The following is a 19,335-nucleotide window of genomic DNA, read 5'->3' as shown; positions in this document are numbered from 1 at the left end:
AATCAACGCGTGTTTCCCAGCTTACAGTAATTCATGTTTCAACTTGTTATGTTTTTTTCGGAGAGTATAACTTGTTACAGGGTATACGCTTTGCGGCTGCTCTCAACTAAAGCACTCTTAAAATGCTTAAATATTTTTGGATGTGGCTGTAAGTGTGCGTGTGTGTGTGTCTGTGTAAGTGGGTGTCTATGGGAGTGGCACAAGCTGTGGTTATGCTGCGGCTGCCAGCACTTGGCGGCAATGATAACAAGCAACAAGTGAAGTAAGCAACTGCCGGGCAGAGCACAAGCACAATAACAAATGCGGAAAAGAGGTAGTCCAAAAGTGGGCGGGGCCTGGCTGGCCGGGGCTGGGTCTGGTTTCGGGCGAAAGGGCGAGCTGTATCAATTCAAGAGCTGGCCACAAGGATCGGGCGGCATAAGCGTTGTGGGAAATGTTGACATGAGCTACATGAGACAAAATCAAACTGAAGAAGAAGAATTATGTAGATTACATAATTGTACAAGGGAAACTACTGTAAGGCACACACTCACACACACACACAGCTGTAAAACACTAGAGAGTTTAGCGAAAAATGCGCAACAATGTGCAATGAAATCGAACAATTGGCAACTGAAGTGCAGAGTGGGCGATTTTCGCCGTGTGGCATGTGGCATGTAGCATGTAGCATGTGGCATGTGGCATGTGGCATGTAGCATTCGAAAATGACAACTTCGTTGACGCTGGCAACAGCCAACTCGGGGTCAGCAGACAGAGCGATATAAAAAATCAAACAGGACAAACATATAGAGTAAAGGAGAAGATGAAAAAGCGAAAACAACGAAGGCAAAAACAACAGTCATGAAGGACCAGCACTCGAGGACATGAGCCTGGCAGCGGGAGCTGCTCCTGCTTCTGCTCCTGCTGCTGCTTCAATTGCGGACATGCCACAGCTCAGAAGGATGCTTACATGTAAAATCACTGAAAAATTCTGTTGCTAGCAAATGCAGCACCCGCCGGGGCCATTGGCAATGAGTGTGGGCGTGGAAGTGGGTGTGGGCGTGGTAGTGGCATTGGCGCTGGAGAACGGGAGTTTAGGCAGCGCCGAGTGTGAGGTGCAAAATCTAACCAACGAATGAATGAACAGGGAAAACACAATTTACCAGAAACAACAATACACACAAACAAATGCAAAATAAAAGTAATACGAAATAGAAAAGGAAACAGGATGCAAGGCACAATCAATGGAAATTGACTGACTGAAAGATATGCTGTAAGTGTGGGACGATTTGCTGAGCAGAAGTTGAAGGTTTATCTATTGGGTATGTGAAGCAAAAGTCATCTCAAAGGCCAAAATAAGCCATAAAGAAGTCTTACAACTTCAATTTCAAAATCGATAAATATCGATAAATTATAATTCGAAATTTATGTCGACATCTTACTAGCCGAATTTCAACGCCTTCTGAGATAGACACCGATGTTCGACAAGTCTCGAGTAATAACTTCTCTTACTGATCGATGTAGCCGATCTATATTCTATATGTCCTACTTTTAAAAATTGACATTTATCGATCAATTTCAAATACATAGGATACATTACTATCAGATTTCAGTTTCGCTGTGAAAGATGGAGAGGCTTGAGCTGTATCTCATGATCGAGTCCTTATCGCTAATGCATTTCTATGTATGTGCTTATACCCTATGGGTATATACCCTACAGGGTATTTAAATATGGCGAGGGGGCATGCAACAAGAAACAAGCCAAAGCGCAGAACAGAAAACGATGGCAACACTTTTTATTGAGCAGACATTAAGAAAAAACAACAAAGTCAACAACAACAACATCAGCAGGAACTACTACAATAACAACAACAATTTCAATAGTTTGCAGCATAATAGCAACAACATGGACGGCGGCAGCGCGCTAGGATCCAGCGACAACAAAAGAAAACCAACAAATCCATGCAAATCGGATTTTCTGATTTGGCTGCTGTTTGTTATTGTTGATGTTGTTGTTGCAACGAACTTTTTCATAGGGTTCCTTTTTTTTGGTGCACTTCCATTTAGTTTCAGCTGGCCAGATCCTTGCCACACTCTCTGCCCCTGCAGCCATTTCCCTGTGCTGCTATTTGCTTTGGCATTCAGCTTTGCCAACAATTGCAGCCAAGCGGCGGCCTCTCCAAGGCATCGCTCGTTAGCGCCGCTGGCTGTTGGCTGTTGCCTGTTGGCTGTTGGCTGGCATCCTGCTGCTGCTGATGCTCCTGCTGCTGCTGCTGCTCCTGCTGCTGCTGTTGCTGCATTGACTGCTGCCCGGTCATTCTCAGGGGTCGCATTAGCTGCACATCAATACTAGTAGATGTCTGTGTATGCGTGTGTGTGTGTGTGTGAGTGCAGGTTGTTAGGCGTATTTATAAATGTTATTACGTATACGTAACGTTGTTCCAATTTTAAAGGCAAACAATAGATGAAACGAGACCACATGCCACTTGCCTAAGCCAGGGCAACAACAAATGCAGCATTATAAATAATTGGCAACGTCATTTGCTGCTCGTGTTGCAGTTAGGAATGAAATGAAATGGCAATGTACAATGCTGAGATACCCTTTTTTTCTAAGAATTGTTAATTGAGAAAAGAATTAAATTGAAAGCCCAAAAGTTACGATATTCATCGATCTTACAGAAATGACAATAACAACAGTCAAAGATGTGAGAGATCTACCATATATGTATATCTTTCAACCTGTGCTCTTTATTCTATATACTCTATATTACTCTACCAACTATGCTGCCCATTTCTATTAAAACTTTCTACAAAACATGTGCAATAGCTTGAGAGCATTTGAATTAAATGTGCTCAACTTTAAAATACCCTGCCCAGAGTACTGAAAGTTGAAATGCATAGCTCAAAAACATGGAGAGTATATAGAAGTAGGCGTGGCAATTGTAGTATGCACTAGCGCAGTCTGGCAGTCTGGGCGTGGCTATTAAACTTTTCACACTTCTGCCTCGGGAGATGTTTGAGGTTCGGAGGCTTGAACAGTTGCGTGCGAGGCAACTGTCGGAGCACAAACACCCCGACTGATGCCCCCGGGAGTAGGGTATGCTTTTGATGTCCCAGCGCCATTCACTTTGTGCCTTGGTTAATCAGCTTAATTAGTTGTCTTAATTAACATTCGGGCATGCAACGGCTGTGCTTTAAAGACAAAGGCGAGTGCAGTAAATGCACTAATGAAATATGTATGTATATGAAGCGGAAAAGCCCCCATAGTTGAGCCGCATATTGATGGATGATGGGGCCGGCCGAAGCCCTATCAGTTCGCCAGCAGCTGACAGCAGCCGTTGACGACTTTTGCAGGCGACTGTCGCTGCAGTCGGGCATGCATTATGAATTAAAGTAGCTGCTTAGCGCCGGCAGGCGACAAGGGACACTGACGACAGAGGACAGAGGACAGAGGACAAAGGACATTCGCGACATATGAGTATAAATGGCCGACGCTGTGGCAGCACATTAAATGGCTTTCGTCCTCTCGTCCTGGGACGCAGCTTGAGTGGCACTTGTTACGCGCATTTGCTTGTTGCACCAGCACGAACAGTGGGGCGGGGTGGGTGCATGGGCGTGGCGAGCGGAAGTGCCAGTCACTCGTGACGTTCAGCGCCCACCCGCTGAGCGACTGTTTCTGTTTTGCCGTTGCTCTCTTGTGAAACGGATTAAGATGACGCGCATACTGAAGAGAAGCAGAGCAGACGCAGCTACTCCCAGCTCTAGCAGTGGCAAGCCATGCAGCTTATTTGTGCTTGAGAGCGATTGTTGGCTTAATTCGCAAAGGCGAAAATCTTAACTGAGGAAATTGTCGAGCAACAGCTTTGGATATTCGGATCTGGCCATTTAAAGCAATTTTGTGGAAGATTTGAGGTTCTATTAAGAGAGTGTTATCTGCGCCGATAATTTGATTTTGAATATTAAATTAATGAGAACTCTGAAGGTCTAGTGGTGTATATCATTTTTCTCAATTGCAACGAAAATATATGCCTGGATTCCATTCGATTGCACTCGAGCTCAAGCTCAATAAACTTTAAAGCTCTCAAGTTCTGTGGAGTAAAATAATGCCTGATATGCCGCGCTTAGTGCTATCACTTCTATATAATTCAGAATTAATCTGAATCCTACAATCATAGAAAGAATTTCTGACGGGTTTCGAAGCTACAAACAAATTTTCTGTTAGTTGATCTAAAGATTTGAAACGAGAAGTTCTCGCTTGCAATGCCCACAATGACTACAGACTCAAGTCTGGACCATATATATAATATATAAGTTTTTCATTTTGTAAAAGAATATTTTTATAGAGAGAACTGATATTTGTTAACTTCAGCAACATTCAGACATTACTAAGAAAAACTTTTGGATCGTGTCATGATCCAAAATCATTATCTTCCATTGCCTACAAACAAATATTTTTATGAATTTCTGTTGAGATAAAATATTCCAAAAGCCAGCAGGATACTAATCTGTAAATACTTTATCAAATAAAAATAAAATCGAAAAGAAACAAATTGGATTACCTCGCTCCAGCTGTAAGTGGATTTTGCTACATTGATTTGACTCTTACCTGAATTTTCTGAATAAAAAATATCTCAATAATTTTAAGTCCAAGCAGTTGAAGTTTAGCTGCTTATCACTCATATCCTTCTACTCTTACCCACACACAAATCCACTGATTTGCTATAGAAAACTATTTTCAAATCTATTGAAAATAGATTTGATGAAAAAGAGAAAAACTCTGTATATCCAGCATACATAATTTAGCTGCTTTTCGCAGGACTCCTGGCTTATCCCTGGGATTTGCAATCTTTTTAGATTTGCATCTGGGCTGGGCTGGCGCGCCTAAAAGCATGCAAATGTTTCGAGCTTCCGATAAACGCATTACGCGCGTCTTGGCCAAACACTTAACAAGTTGGCAGCTGGCCGGAGAGAGAGAGGGAGAGGGGGAGATCGAGAGAGAGCGCAGGCTTCCTCAAAAGCCGCTTAAAGCTGAAGTTAATTTATACAGAAATTGCGCCGGGGCCACAGAAATATGAGTCGCAAATACAAGGCGAGGCGATTCGAGTGGTGCGGCGGCACTCGAGTGGCACAAATGCTGTGCCCATTCGTTGAGCGCAAAGGCGAGGGGAAGTTGTGGCCGCGGTCTTAATTACAGGCATGCTTGTGCTTTGTCTTCGCCTGCAGTTCAACTGCAGCTGCCTGCATATGTGACCCACTTCCGGCCGCACAAAAGGGTCTCAAATTGCAAGGAAGACGGCGACGGCAACGGCAACGGCAACGGCGACCGAGTCGCTTGCCATGTCACATAAATAGGCTTCAGTTGGTGAGGTGTGAATGCGGCTGATGTGGCTCGCCGGGAGGCGGAGCTGCTGAAGATGTCATGACATTTGTTGCTGCCGCAGCGCCGAGAAGCGCGCGTCTGGCTTCATTATGCAGCCAGCCTCTGGCCCGGCCTGGCCCGGCCCGGACCAGCTAAGTTGGCCTTATTTCGCACTCGCTTTTAAATCTTGGCTTATTTTTAGCATAATAAATTTCATATGCAAATATTTATGTAGTGGTCGCTGTGTGTATGTGTGACACGCACACAGCTGTCGAGTGTTGTTCGTGTTGCCATAATGCATTATGACATATACACACAAGCAGCACTGGATGGAGCCTGGATGTGTGTGTGTGTGTGTGTGTTTGGCTGCGCATGGGGACAACAAGTAGCTCATAACGTAAAAACAGCACAGCTGCTGCTCCTGCTGCTGTTGCTGCCGTTGTTGGCGAAAAACAATGCCCGGAAATGAGCTGAGCACACGCACGCACACACCTGCGCACATCTCAACACACACACACACACACACGATGTTGGCATGTTTTTGCATTCCATGCTCGCCTCACACTCACACTCGCATTCACATACATTCTCGGTCGCATTCGCTTTCAATATACGCGCTGCGGCACGTAGGCATATTTGGGTTCAGGTGCAACTTGTTGTCCGCTTTGTGTTGCCTACTTTTTGGCGCAGGTTATTTTATGCCATTTGCACCTTGCAAAACGGGGCAAAGCGGAACAGCGAACGTGGCGAAACGAGGCGAAACCGATGGTAACCCGTCCGGGCTTTCGACTCAAATTAGCCCGGCAATAATATTATGCCAACAGAATTTGCTGAGGCCATTTTGTTGGTTTTTATGCCGTGTGGGTTTTATTTTTATGTTTGCAACTTGTTCGAGCAACTTTTCAATTTCAACCAGCAGCTGTATTTAGTGAGTGAATGAGTGTGCGTGTGTATGTGTGTGTGTGTGTGTGTGTTTGTTATGCATATATTACACCTGCCTGGCTGTCTAGCCTGGCCTGGCCATTGTCAACAGCTTGTACAAGCACCGTCGGCCCACCTGCCACGCCCCGCCTCGCCTTGCCCTAGTGCTGTCCATACAGTTATGTGCTCCTATTTAAATAAACGTTATATTCGCCTGTCAAATTTTCCATTTAAAGTTTTGCCACGCCCACCGTCCATCGCCCCATCACATGCTCGCTGTTCCCCATCATGCAAAACTTTTCCATTTCCCATTTCCATGAAAGACTCGTCCTTTTTCTCGTGCACGTTTGCTGTCTCACACACACACACGCACACACACATCGCATAGAATAGAGGTGAGCGAGCTACTAAAGAGTTTGTGTAAATAAAGAAAAGTAAGTTTTCATCTCAGCTCCTCAACACGAATGCCATAGAAATCGCAGCGAGATGTATGAATCAGTGAAGCTCTCAGCTCAAAAAAATAAAAGAGGGAGAGATGAAAAAAAAAAACTGTAATTTTTAAGATGAGCCACTTCATAGGTAGTTCGGCTTGAGTTGAGATGCTGCCAGTGAGTGCCACTATGAAAATAACTGTAAGAATAAACCCAGTTTATTTACATTAACTGCAAGCCTTTCGATCGAATCCGTCTGAACGAGAAAATTGGAGCCGTTGTTAAGGGAGCTCAGGAACGTATTACATTATATTATTTATAGAATAATGCGGTGCCCTATCAGATCATAAAGGCATCAACTGTACTAGGAAACTTGCTAACTTTTAGATCTTACGAGGAACCAATGAATAGAGGCATAAAGGAATTACAAATTTCACAGCATTCACTATAATATATTATATATTATACAATATATAGGCATATATACTCACTTTTGTCTTTTTAGAAAATACTTATGATTAACGTCATTGACTACATTGAAATATCTCTTTTGTATACATTTATATGTTAATATAGACTTTATTTATATGTAGTTGTTGTTTGAAAAATGTTTACAAAATAATCAAATATACATATTACATATACATAGGAGTACGTATCTAGTCACATATACATTGAATGCAGAAAATGTTTTCAATTTGTTCTTGTTGTTGTTTTTGTTGTTTGTTGTTGGTGTGGATTATAATTAGATCTGTGGATCTGAGAATCTGTTGATCGGGAAAGTATCTTTCGAATTTTACACATTAAGTTTTTTGGTTTTGGTTTTTGTTTCTGTTTTAGCATTAACTAAAAATACAATTTTATAACTAAATGTATATATTATATATTAAATTACACATATAAACGCACATATACATAGAACATCATTATAGCATATATATATATATACTATATATATATATATGTGTGTGTATATACTCATTGTGGGCACTAAGCAAAAATGGAGTTTTGGGTGGGAATCGGGGCGGGATAAGGGAGAATTTCATATTCGAACAGAAACTGCAAATATATATACATATATGCATATATATATACATACATATATATGTGGTTGTGTGATGCTTTATTTTAATATAATTATAAATACGTTTGCCTTGCCCTTTTTGCTGCATTTTGGCCATGAGTTTGAATTAAACATACACTTTTCTTTTATATTTTCCATTTTAATTTAGTTTTTTTTATTATATTATATTTTCTGATTTTTGTGTTTTTGTTGGCTTCGTCCAGGCGAATGACTTTTTTAATCAAATGTTTTAAAAGCTGTGTTTTGAGTAAATTGTTTATTTATTTTCTTATTTGTAAATCAATTTGCGTGTTTACACTTAATTTTTTTTCATTTTTTTCCATTTTGGTTTTTGTTTGTTTTTTATTTTAATATTTATTTTAAGCAACAGCTGCTTTAAATTTATCATAATTTATGTTCTGTATGTCCTTTGACTATATTTAATATTTTGCCTAGCTTTGAGAAATTTGCTAAAAATTAAAATACAGGGTGCCTGTGACATAAATAAAGAACCTAAACGGGTGCCTATGCAACATGTTTTATTCGCCTTACGTTGCATACATATGTATATATGTATATGTATGTATATACGTATATCTAGATAATTGTATTTATCTTTGGTGCATTTTTATGTACAAAACGAAAAAGTAATTCTGGAAGAGTTGAAAGTAAATCAAACTGGCACGCACCCTGTTTGCATGACAACTTGATGACGTCACAAATTTGCTAATATTTAAATATAAATATATATATTTATTTAATGTATATGCGAATGTATTCGATTTGGATTTGCCTTTGGCCTTGGCCTTGGCGGCTTCAGCTCCAAATTTCCTTTACTAATTTATTTACACTTATGTCATACAAAGCTATTTATGTATCTATGGCTGTGTGCATGTGACTGTCTGTGTGTGTGTGTGTATTTATGTAATTTACATGTAGAAATCAAAGAGCTTAAGTTACTATGTCGCTTGGTATATTTTTTGTTTTGCTTTGCTTTGTCTTCTTCTATTTTTAGGCTACTTACTACTACAGACATCCAAAATGGCAAAAAGCTAGAAAAAACTGCGATACGCATTTAGCATTGTGGGTATTCCAACCAAATGTATTTGGATATATATTTATGCGCAAATAAATACACAAAGTTGTTGTCGATTACGAATAATTGGCTATGCACTGGCATGTTAATTTCATTAACACATACAAGATACTATTTAAGTTTAGTCTAGACGCTAGATAGATGTACTCTATTTGCTAGTTACGCACACACTCAAGCAAAGTTATATGTATGGCTGTGCGTGTGTGTGTCTCTTTGTGTGTATCTTTCAATATTTATAATTCATCAAGTTTGCAATGCTTTTTCAACTTCTTTTGGTGCAGTTTGTCAGTTTTTCCCTACGCCTAAAAGTATGCAATAAAATCTATTTACACTGGAATTTAGAGTGCTGTAATGTAAAGATATATATGCATGAGTATGTGTGTGTGTGTGTCTATATATGTATGTATGTGTGAGAGTATGAACAGTTGCTTATGCTATGACATTGATTGTATCGTATATATATATAATGTATATATATATATATATTTATATGGTTCCATTTTGTTTCTTTGGTTTTTCATTTTGTTTAATGCTTTGAAATGTTCTGAGAAATTGCAAAAATTGAGAGTTTGGAGTTTTGAGAAAAATGTTTTTTTTTTACGTTTTTTTTTTCTGCTTTGACTTAGGCTAAGTTACAACTAGAGCAGCTGTCTTTAATCTGTTTCTGTTTACTTTTTTACTGTTTTCTTACTTATTTTCTGGGGGCACGCCCACTGCCCACTGCCCACTTCCATGCATACCAAACAAATGAAGAGAACCCGTTCCATTTTAGTAATGCTATTGGCGGTGAAATTCGTTACTTAAATCCAAAGTGTGCAAACCAATTGCTCAGCTCAGATCTAGGCGAGAATCAGCTTCAGCATTAGCGTAACGCCGCTCAGTGTGACCAGACTCAGTTGCTGCCGATTCACCGCACCGCTGCCATAGAAGGTCACGCTCAGATCTCGCATCTCGTTATCTGAAAAATCGGGGGGAAATGTGAAAATGTTTAATTGCTGCGCCAAACCAAAATAGAGCGTAAAGCAAAGATATAGAGATAAATATATGCGAAAGCAAATTCAATCATTAGTTCATATATGCAGTTATCTCTATTGCATTTCATGTGCATGTGTGTGTGTGTGGGTGTGGCTGTGCATGTGTGTGTATTAGTTTTTCAATATTGTGCGCTGAAAAAAAATGGCAGGACTCATGCAGGTTGCAACGTTTCAAATGTTGCCGATGGGTTTTCAAAAAATAGCACACACACACATTCACACACACACCCACTGAAATACACACATATATGTAAATATAAATTCTTGTTATCCATTTAAAACGTTTTTAGCTTTTTTCTATGTTTTTTATCAGATTTTATAGACATTTTTTTTGTGCTGTGAAAGCAATGCAAATTGAACAGAAAAGGAAATAAATTTGTAGCCACAAAGTGCTTGGTAAACTGCAAATTCGCACACACACACACACACACATAGAGAGAGGGAGAAAGACACACACATGTATATATATATATTTGCTTTTTATTGAGATTTTTATTTATTTATTTAGATTTTTTTTAGAGAAGCTGTGAGCTTATCGCAAATATTGAGTTTCTTCATGGAGCGCATGCATATGAAAACCAAAAAACTATGGACCATGCAAATATAAATAGGCAAATAAAGGCGAGAAAGAGAGAGAGAGAGAGAAAAAGAGAAAGAGAGAGGAAAGCCAGAGTGACAGAGATAGAGAGAGATAGAGAGAGAGACTGACCTGACTGACCGTGATTTAAGAATGTGGACAAATCGACAAGAACATCTGTAATTGATATGTGTGTGTAGTTGGATCAGTCATAGGAAAAGTAGTTAGCGATAGTTGCGATAGTACACGATAGTCGTAAGTAGGTGCAATTAACCAAACCAAAAATGAAGAAGATAAATGCGATGGCTAAGCTGACTTTCAAATCAAATATTTGACCGCAGGATAAATCATTAACGTGCTCTCGCTGCACTGCGCAATTCGGCCAACTGAGACATTCAGGCTGACTGGCAGCTGAGCTGAGCTGGACAGCTGTCCGGCTGTCCAACTGTCCAACTGTCTGGCTGACTGGGCTGCTGCTCATTTTGTGTAAGCCGCCAATTAAAATGGCAAACGTGCGACATCTGTCAATAATGACAAATGAACATTTTGCCATTAAAGCCTCGAGGAACGTGCTGTGCACTGCTGAGCTCTGCCGCCTGGCGACATCGTTGCCAATTGCAATTGGCTGCTCAGCCGGCCAGAAGTAAAAGAAACCAAGCGCTAAAGCCGCGCGGGGGCGGCGGCGCGGCCGGACCACAGTTGGCTGGCTCTGAACCTGGCCAGGTTAAATGCATGCGCTCAATAGCCAAGGCAACGTTGCCCAATAGCCCAACAGCCCAAGAGACCAACAGCCTGTACTGATCCGGCCAACAGCTGGCTTTTAATGAAACTCCAAGCCGGTTCAGCTCCAATTGGCAGCAGCAACAACAACAACCAGCACTGTGGGACATTTCTAAGCTGCACGCGAGCAAAAAAGAAGGAAGCAAATCTTTTGTGTTCAGCTCAAGAAAAAAAAGGCAGAAAATAGTAACTATATTTATATGTGCAATAATAACAATAATTTAGAGTAGAGCTTTTGACTTGAATTTAATTTGATATTTGCCAAGACCAAGCCCTCAGTCAATTCTTAATTTTAATTTAATTTTCCGTTTTTAGATGAGCTCAAATATCTTGCTCTAATATACTTTAAGCTGATATGTAAAGATATATATAAAGATTACGCTTCAGTAATAGATATTACTTGGGTTCGTCTGAGTCTAGGCTTTTTAGAAGACTTGCAGCATTTTCTTCGAACTTAGCGTGTTTATTTTCAAGCAAGTCATGAATTGATGGGAAAGTGTTGTTTTAGTTGCCTTTAAAATAAATTGATTTTTTGTATTAAATCAAATAAATCGCCTAGTTTTAGTTTTGCAATGCTTCAGCTATCGCTTCGTTTACTTATCGCGACATAAAGAAAAATGCCAACTGGAAGAGTTAAATAATAATTATATAATAATAATAATAATTGCCTAGCTTATTTTTGTTTGCTCTTTTCGCCTTAAACTTAAAAAAACTTAAATAAAACTCAAAATTAGTTTTGCTCTCATAAAATATTTGCCAATGTCAATTTCGCCAATTTGACCCACAGTGCACTGTCGCTGTGCATGTGTATGTGTGTGTGTGTGTGCTTATTGCAAAACTGTTACACGACAGCTGTCAATGAGAGATAGTGTGCGATGAGCGTTCAAAACTTATTCATATTTGATGTGGCTCGCTTTTCTATGAGCCCCCGGCTGAGTTGGAGAACGACTGGTTCGACATTATCTAAAACATACAAATCTCATTGAATGTGTAGCTGTCAGAGACTACGGCGCCGGCCATGCAGCCGGGCAGGCAGCCTCTTTGCAGTCAGCCACCAGGCAGCCAGCAGGCAGGCAGGCAGGCAGGCAGGCAGGCAGCTGGCAGTCCTTAGCACCGGCAGCCACTGACATCCTTGACGTGTTCTCATTTGCTGCGGCGCACATGTTCAAGTCATTTGCTGACACTTTTAATAGACGAACAACAACACGGACGGACAGCCGGACAGTCGGATATGTAAGTGAATGTGTATGTGTGTGTGTGTGTGTTGCATGCTGTTGCAGCATAGTGCTTGCTAACAGAACAGCTAATCTATTGAGGCATCTGGGCTGCTGCCTCCTCCTTCTCCTCCTCCTGCTGCTGCTCCTGCTGCCTCAAAACATGACACGTTCAATTTAGAAATGCTGTTGCAACAGAACTATAAATTCAGCCTACTTGCCACCGGCAACCCCTGCCAGCCAGCGCCCTTAAAAGCCTCAATTTAGAGAGTTCGCGAAAAAAAAAAGAAAAGCTGGGCAAAAGCCCGTCAAACGCATCAAATTAGCATATAAATTTGCGTGCTCCACGCATAAACTACGGCCAAATTGTCAATTGTGGCGCCAGTCAAATGCCAACGAATTTTCTAATGAAAACAGGTGCGTGTGTGTGTGTTGGTGTGTCGGTGTGTGTGTGTGCATCCAGTGGGGCTAATGCTGGAGCTGTCGCTCCGTCACTGGATGTCATTGGCATCGACTGTCATTGCGTCTTTTATTGCCTGCGGTTTGGTGGCACAGACCATAACGTCACTTGTGATTTGGTGTGTTGCACGTTGCACGTTGCACGATGCACGTTGTGCGTTGCGCGTTGCATGATGCAGGTTTCGCGTTGCGCTAAACAAGCAACATGCCCACGTTGCATTTGCCACAGCGGCCGCATTTCAGCACCTGCCCCAGAAATGCTACGGCCGGGGGGGTCCTGAAATAGGTTTTTGTGCTCGAGCGGGCGAGCGCGCTATTCACGTAATAGCATTGTGGTCGAGCGACAAATACATAGACAGGCAGACACATTCACACACTCACACATACACACACACACACACCTACAGACAGTTTACAGTTGTGTGCTGATAGGTGCATCAGCTAAATCCGATTTTTAAGCGCTACATTTTGGAGCACAAATATTTTGTTTTTTCTGTGCGCTGCTGCGCGATTTGTTTCTCTTTTTTTGAGTGGATCGAGTGGCCTATGGCAGAGAGAGGCGAGGCGAGCGACAGAGGTGCTACGCATTTGCATTCCCAACAATAAAAACAACAACAACAGCAACAACAAGTAGCTGGCAACACGCACTGCCTGAATACAGAAGGTGCTCAGCTGGCCCAAGGCAATGCACATCAGTCAGTCACGGTGGATATCCGCCTACACTGAGAGAAACGAGGGTTGTGTGTGGCAAAGCTGATGGATAAATTTATTTTTGTTGGGTATTTTTTAATAATTTTAATCAAACTCAGCATAAAGAAGAGGTTTTGGGTTTAGTTGATGAACAGCTAATGATATATAAAGGAGATAGTAGTTCGGGCATAAGTGTCTCTTAACTGTTTACATTGGGTAAAAGTTGAGTGTATAGCATGAATTAATTAAATATTATTTTCTATATATTAAATTGAAAAATGTTTTATGCAATAATACAAATAATAAATACTTGAAAAAATAAAACAAGAAAGAAAATTCTTTAAAAAATATATTTATATATGAGATATACGATATAACTGATAATGTAATGAAATTAAATTAAATTATTTGTATTAATTTTATTTTGCTTAACATAAATAAATATAATAATAAATTAGTAATCGAAATTCTTATTGCCTATCATGTGTATATAAAGAAGAAGTGCAGGGTATTTGCTAGTGGAGTACTCTCAATTAGTCGGCTTTCATTCGCTTGTTATTTATTTTTGTTTAACATAAATATTAATATTATCATATTATATAATATGTTTAGCTAAAAAAATATATATATATGTATATGAAAGCTATATATATTTTTTGATCATTTTCTTTAGTATCTCTCGCAGTGTATTTCGGTTAGATTTTTGGCTGGATTTTGAGCAATAAATACAGAGCACTCATACACAGGAGCAGTGACAGAGCCAGAGCTAGGACAGAGAGAGATAGCGTATTCCAATTGGGTTTGAAAAGTTGTTGAAATTTCTGTGGTGCGGCGGTGCTGTGGTTCAGGATTTGGCGCGTTTCTGGCTGCGCTGCTAAATTGCGGATTTGCAGTGAATTGTTGGCCGTTTTATTCTATTTTTTTACTTGTAGCCGAATCGTAGTTAACTTGGCTAGCAAATAGCTCAAGGCAATGACCGGCTGACCAGAGTTAAAGTTGAGCTTAAAGCAGCCACAGCTGCTTATGCGTGTGTGTGTGTGTGTGCGTGTGTGTGTTGTACTTATTATAATGCAGTCTGATCTCCTTTGTGTTATGCGAGCAGCACTTGCGGCAAACTTCAGCAACAGCTTCTCGGCCCCCTCGAGCCAGCAGCACTTTACATAAACATAACATTCACGTCGAGAATTCGCATTACACATCTAGCCAGCGCATATATATGCATTGTATATAGCAATGTATACATAGTACATGTTTTTATATAGTTGTGTGTGTGTGGCAAACTTTTGCAACTTACATGCAACAGCCAAAGAAAAAGGAATGAAAGTTGTTGTTGTTGTTGTTGTTGCTGCTGTTGCTGCAGTTTGTTTGGGGCCTTTGCTAAAGCATTCCCCGCGGCAACACAAAAGCAGCCAAAGCGGGACAGAGAGAGAGAGAGAGAGAGAGAGAGAGAGAGTGAGAGAGGGAGAGAGGTGTGTGACAGAGATAGCCAGACATTGGACAAGTAAATTGAAAATTTGAGCTGCGCTGAGCAGACGACGTCGCGTCCTGCTGCCAGTGTAAGGGTCCACTTTGTCATCCTTTTGAATGCGTCGCCTGCTATAGCTACCACTACTTCTTCTTCTTATTATTTGCTGATGTTGTTGTTGTTGCTTTGGGTATTGCCATTGCCATTGCTATTGCCATCGCTGACTGGTCCTCAGTTGGCAGTTTCAGCAAGTTTTTTACGCAACTTTCAACGAGTCTTTCATTTTTGGATATTTCTTCTAGCATTCGCTAGCTGCTTGCCACACACACACACACACACACACACACAGAGCAACAACAACAACAACAGCACAAATACACACACATACCAACACTCTCTACTTTATGTGTAATTTTATTTAACTTCGCTTTTTCTTTTACTGCTTCAACTTTTCTTCTTTTTTTTTTTTTTTTTGCTTTATGTCGAGTATTTTTTCGCGTGCACAAAATGCATTATTTTTTATGTCTCCATGTGCTGTGCAGAGTGTTGACCCCACAGCCCAACACTCTGACCCCAACACACACACACGCGCGCACACACACATATATATATGGAGCTATAGCTAAGCCACACTAAGCGTGAGTATCTAACGTTAACTACTTGCCTCTATACCTTCTCTATCTCTGGGTATGAGTGTGTATGAGTGTGTGTGTGTGTGTGTGTCTATGATGTAAATAGTTGCATACCTCAGTTGACTCAATTGTTGTCTCTTTTATACGCAGCAAAATGACAACATCAACAGCAACAACAACAACAACAACAGCGTACAGTTATTGCCATGAAAATAGTTCAGTTCTCTGCGCGTACATTAAAAAAGTGTCATAAAAATTAAATGCCCTTAAAGGGCGTGCCAACGGTGTCTGCGGCAAATCGAAGTGAATATGCCCTCTGGGAGTTTGTATTATTGCACGCATACACACATATAAGCACACACACACATGTATACTCTATACAGATGTATAAATTTCTGCTGCCGTCTACAATTATTTCTACAGTCAACGCGCTTGAAGAGGACATTAAGAAATGCTTGGGCATCCATATAGTAGACTATAACTATGCGCGATACACCATAACTGTGTGATATGTATATATGTGTATAGCCAGCTATCTGAACTATAAAATCAACTACCGTTATTTCCATTAAGTGTGCTTGGCTATTATGGAGAATGTCCAAGGGATTCGAGCAGACTAATAAGAAATATGAGTTGAAGTGACTTAGACTAGCTGACTAAGAGTTAGGGCTGATCAGCACCCTTAGCTCATATCCTGAATTCGAGTATGTATAAACCTCATTTGTGCTAAATATTTTATTGTGTTTAAATTTTGATGAAAATTGAGAAGTTAGCTAATCAAAATATTATGAATGGATTTTAAATTGTGTACATATTTTGTATGGATTGTAATCTGTGTGTAGCACTCGCATTTGTCTAACGTTAACTAATGAACGGTTATTATTTTATTATTATATTATTCATTTTACATATAATTTCATTTTATTTCTTTTATACCTATGTCAGATATGTTAAATTCAATAAATTCTATTTATGAATCTAGTACTGTGCGGTTATTCGAACTAATCAACACTGATATTATACACACGTATGCAGTGCACACACACACACATAAACACGCGCTTCGCTTGTTGCTCTCTTTTCGCATCAGCTGATCTTGGGCTGCACTTAGCGGCTTTACTATGGCCAATTGATCGTTGCGTTTATATGGCTGAACATATATGGACATGGCTAAACTCAGATGAGCCACAGCATAAAACATTAAAATGGAACTTTTTATGGTCGAATTGCTGTCATTTAAGGCTGACAAAATTGTTATTCAAAAATTGCAGTGCAATTTGAGAGTAATCCATTGAAAACTGGACCGGGACAATTGTAATGGCAATGTAAATAATTTGTATATTTTCTTATAGATAAATAATCTTAAATTAAGTGTGAATGATATATAGCCTTATATCTATCATATTATAGACGTTAACTGAACCTATACATCATTTTAATATCATTATAGAGTGGATACTTCTTGAAGATCATATGATAATTGATATAGCAATATGAACTTTTTAAACTTCTGTAATCGTTCAGCTTCAACTTGACTCATTTTTATCTACTCAACCCATTGCATCAAAAAAAAAAAAAAAAAAAAAAAAAAAAAAAAAGACACATTCCACAAAATACTCGACCTTTTGACTTCATTTCTTTTCATTGCTGCCCAGCTAATTTGCTTTGGCCAAAATGTTGAGCTGTAATGCACCGCAATTCTATTTGGGATTGCGAAAAATGTAATTCGTAATTGCTACATGGCCAAGAGGTAGTCACACACACACACATACGCAGCCGGACACACCTGTTCGGACTCGGCTGGCTCACTCTCGCTTAGATACTATGTAAATAAGTGTGTTTGACTTCACTCGAGCGCATATGTGAGCTGCTTGCTGTTGTTGTTTTTGTGGGCCACGACACTCAATTGGCGTTTTCTTTTAGTGGCATGGCCAGCCGAAGTGGCAGGAGCTGGGGGCAGCCCTAGCAGGGGCAGCGGCAGCAGCAGCAACAGCTGAAGCGCCAGCAATTGCTGCTGTTGTCCAAGCTTCGTCGACTTGCAGAGCACGTCGTCCAGGTAAATGAACTGCTAATATCTGTTGGAGTGTGTGTGTGAGTATGTGTGTGCGTGTATGTGTGTGTGAGTGTGTTGGCTGTGCGCGCGTGCAAGTCCTTGCTACAGTTTGGCTCGAGTGTGCTTGTTGTGCTTAGGTGTTGTCGCTGTTGCTGCTGCTGCTGCTGCTGCTGCTGCTGCTGCTGTTGTTGTTGCTGTCCGCATTGGCTGCCATTGTTGTTGACATTGTGGTATAACCGTGCTGGCTGGCTGCTCTTGTTACTCTTGTTGCCGTAGTTATGACACTCTAGGCTCATTAGTTGGCGCTTGCCACGATTGCCAGCATTGCTCTAGCCCTTGCTGCTGCTGCTGTTGCTGCTGCTGGCATTGCTGTTGCATGACCTGCCGCTAATTGCGTAAATTGTTTATGTTTCGAAAATATAATGAAGTCATTTCCATCAGCACAATGCACGCCAATGACTTGCCACAAAACGCTGCAAACGTTGCAATGCAGCAGTTGCAAGAACTATGCGCCTTACAATGCCGCTTAATGAAGTCGTTTGCCAACCTGTGTGTCTGTCTCTCTCTGTGTGAGTGTGTGTGTGTGTGTGTGTGTGTGTGCACTTGTCAAAGCTGAAAGACGCTTTGCACAAGTGACATCGATACTGCAGCTGTGTGTGCGTGTGTGTGTGAGTGTGTGGCATGCACGTTTTACTTGATTTAATTTCGCCGTATCGCTTTGTGCACAGTCTATAGCCATCTCTGTTACGCTAACTACCTCTCCCTCTCTCGCTCTCTCTTTCGCTTTCGCTTGCTCTGTGTATGTGTGTGTGCGTGTTTATTGCGCATTTCTCTTGGCCTGTCTGCATATTTATTCGTTTGTTTGTCGAGTCGTCGGCATTCAATGCCGTTCGCTGCGTTCGCATTTGCATGCATTTCGCAGTCAAAAGATCTTGAGGGAGATGGAAGGAGCGTGAGTGAAAGAGACCGAGTGAGAGAGAGATGGGGCGAGAGCTGCGGCTTGCGGGTAGCTGTGGCAAATATGCGTCATTTGCATGGGTTAAAACGGTTAGCCAAGCGCGCGCGCTACATTTTGTGCGGCTGCCACACACAGCCAGCGCCCGTTGCCTGACTACCTGGCGGAGTACCTGGTCGACTACCTGGCTGGTTGGCTGCCGTGGCACCTTGCCACTGCGGCATTCACTCAGTATGCAATGCAACAATAGTTTTGCATATAAATGGTTTTCGTTTGCGCATTTAAATGCGATCCACCTGCAGCCCAAACGCAAAACCCAATCGACGCCCCGCATCTTTGTTTATTTATAACCGCAGCGACAACTCTTAAGGGATGTGCAGCTGTGTGGGTGTGCGTGTGTGCGTGTGTGGGTGTATGTGTGTGGGTGTACATGCAATTAGTGCTCTGTAGTGTGTGTGCTTATTTGATTTTTCACGCTCATTATGCTAAGCTCAAGCTAGCAGCAATTAGTCGTGCTGCATCGAAGTGGAGACTCCACGGCGTATACGCAATTTCACTTATATTCACTTCATTCTGGGAAATATTTATTTTCGGTTTGATGCGGCGCAATGCATTAAACTGCAACGA

The 19,335-nt window shown here is 41.0% G+C and overlaps 1 protein-coding gene across 3 annotated transcripts in view; it reads right to left on the bottom strand.

Annotated features, from left to right (window-relative positions):
* Positions 1–9,416: 9,416 nt before the first annotated feature.
* Positions 9,417–19,335, bottom strand: part of LOC6575325 (lachesin) — a 148,075-nt gene continuing 138,156 nt past the window's right edge. For 2 of the 3 annotated variants that reach the window (XM_015167921.3, XM_044007932.1), the window contains 2 exons: positions 10,593–10,637; positions 9,417–9,807 (listed from right to left, as the gene is read on the bottom strand). In XM_015167921.3, coding sequence (XP_015023407.1) covers positions 9,689–9,807; positions 10,593–10,637 — 164 coding nt within the window. In that variant the 3' untranslated portion in view covers positions 9,417–9,688. The remainder of the gene's footprint in view (positions 9,808–10,592; positions 10,638–19,335) is intronic. The other variant, XM_044007933.1, reaches the window with a different exon arrangement.

This window comes from Drosophila mojavensis, unplaced genomic scaffold (genome assembly GCF_018153725.1).
Source record: "Drosophila mojavensis isolate 15081-1352.22 unplaced genomic scaffold, ASM1815372v1 contig_231, whole genome shotgun sequence".
NCBI classification, from domain to species: domain Eukaryota; kingdom Metazoa; phylum Arthropoda; class Insecta; order Diptera; family Drosophilidae; genus Drosophila; species Drosophila mojavensis.
The sequence above is the reverse complement of the archived record's forward strand: the minus strand, read 5'-3'. Positions and strand labels throughout refer to the sequence as shown.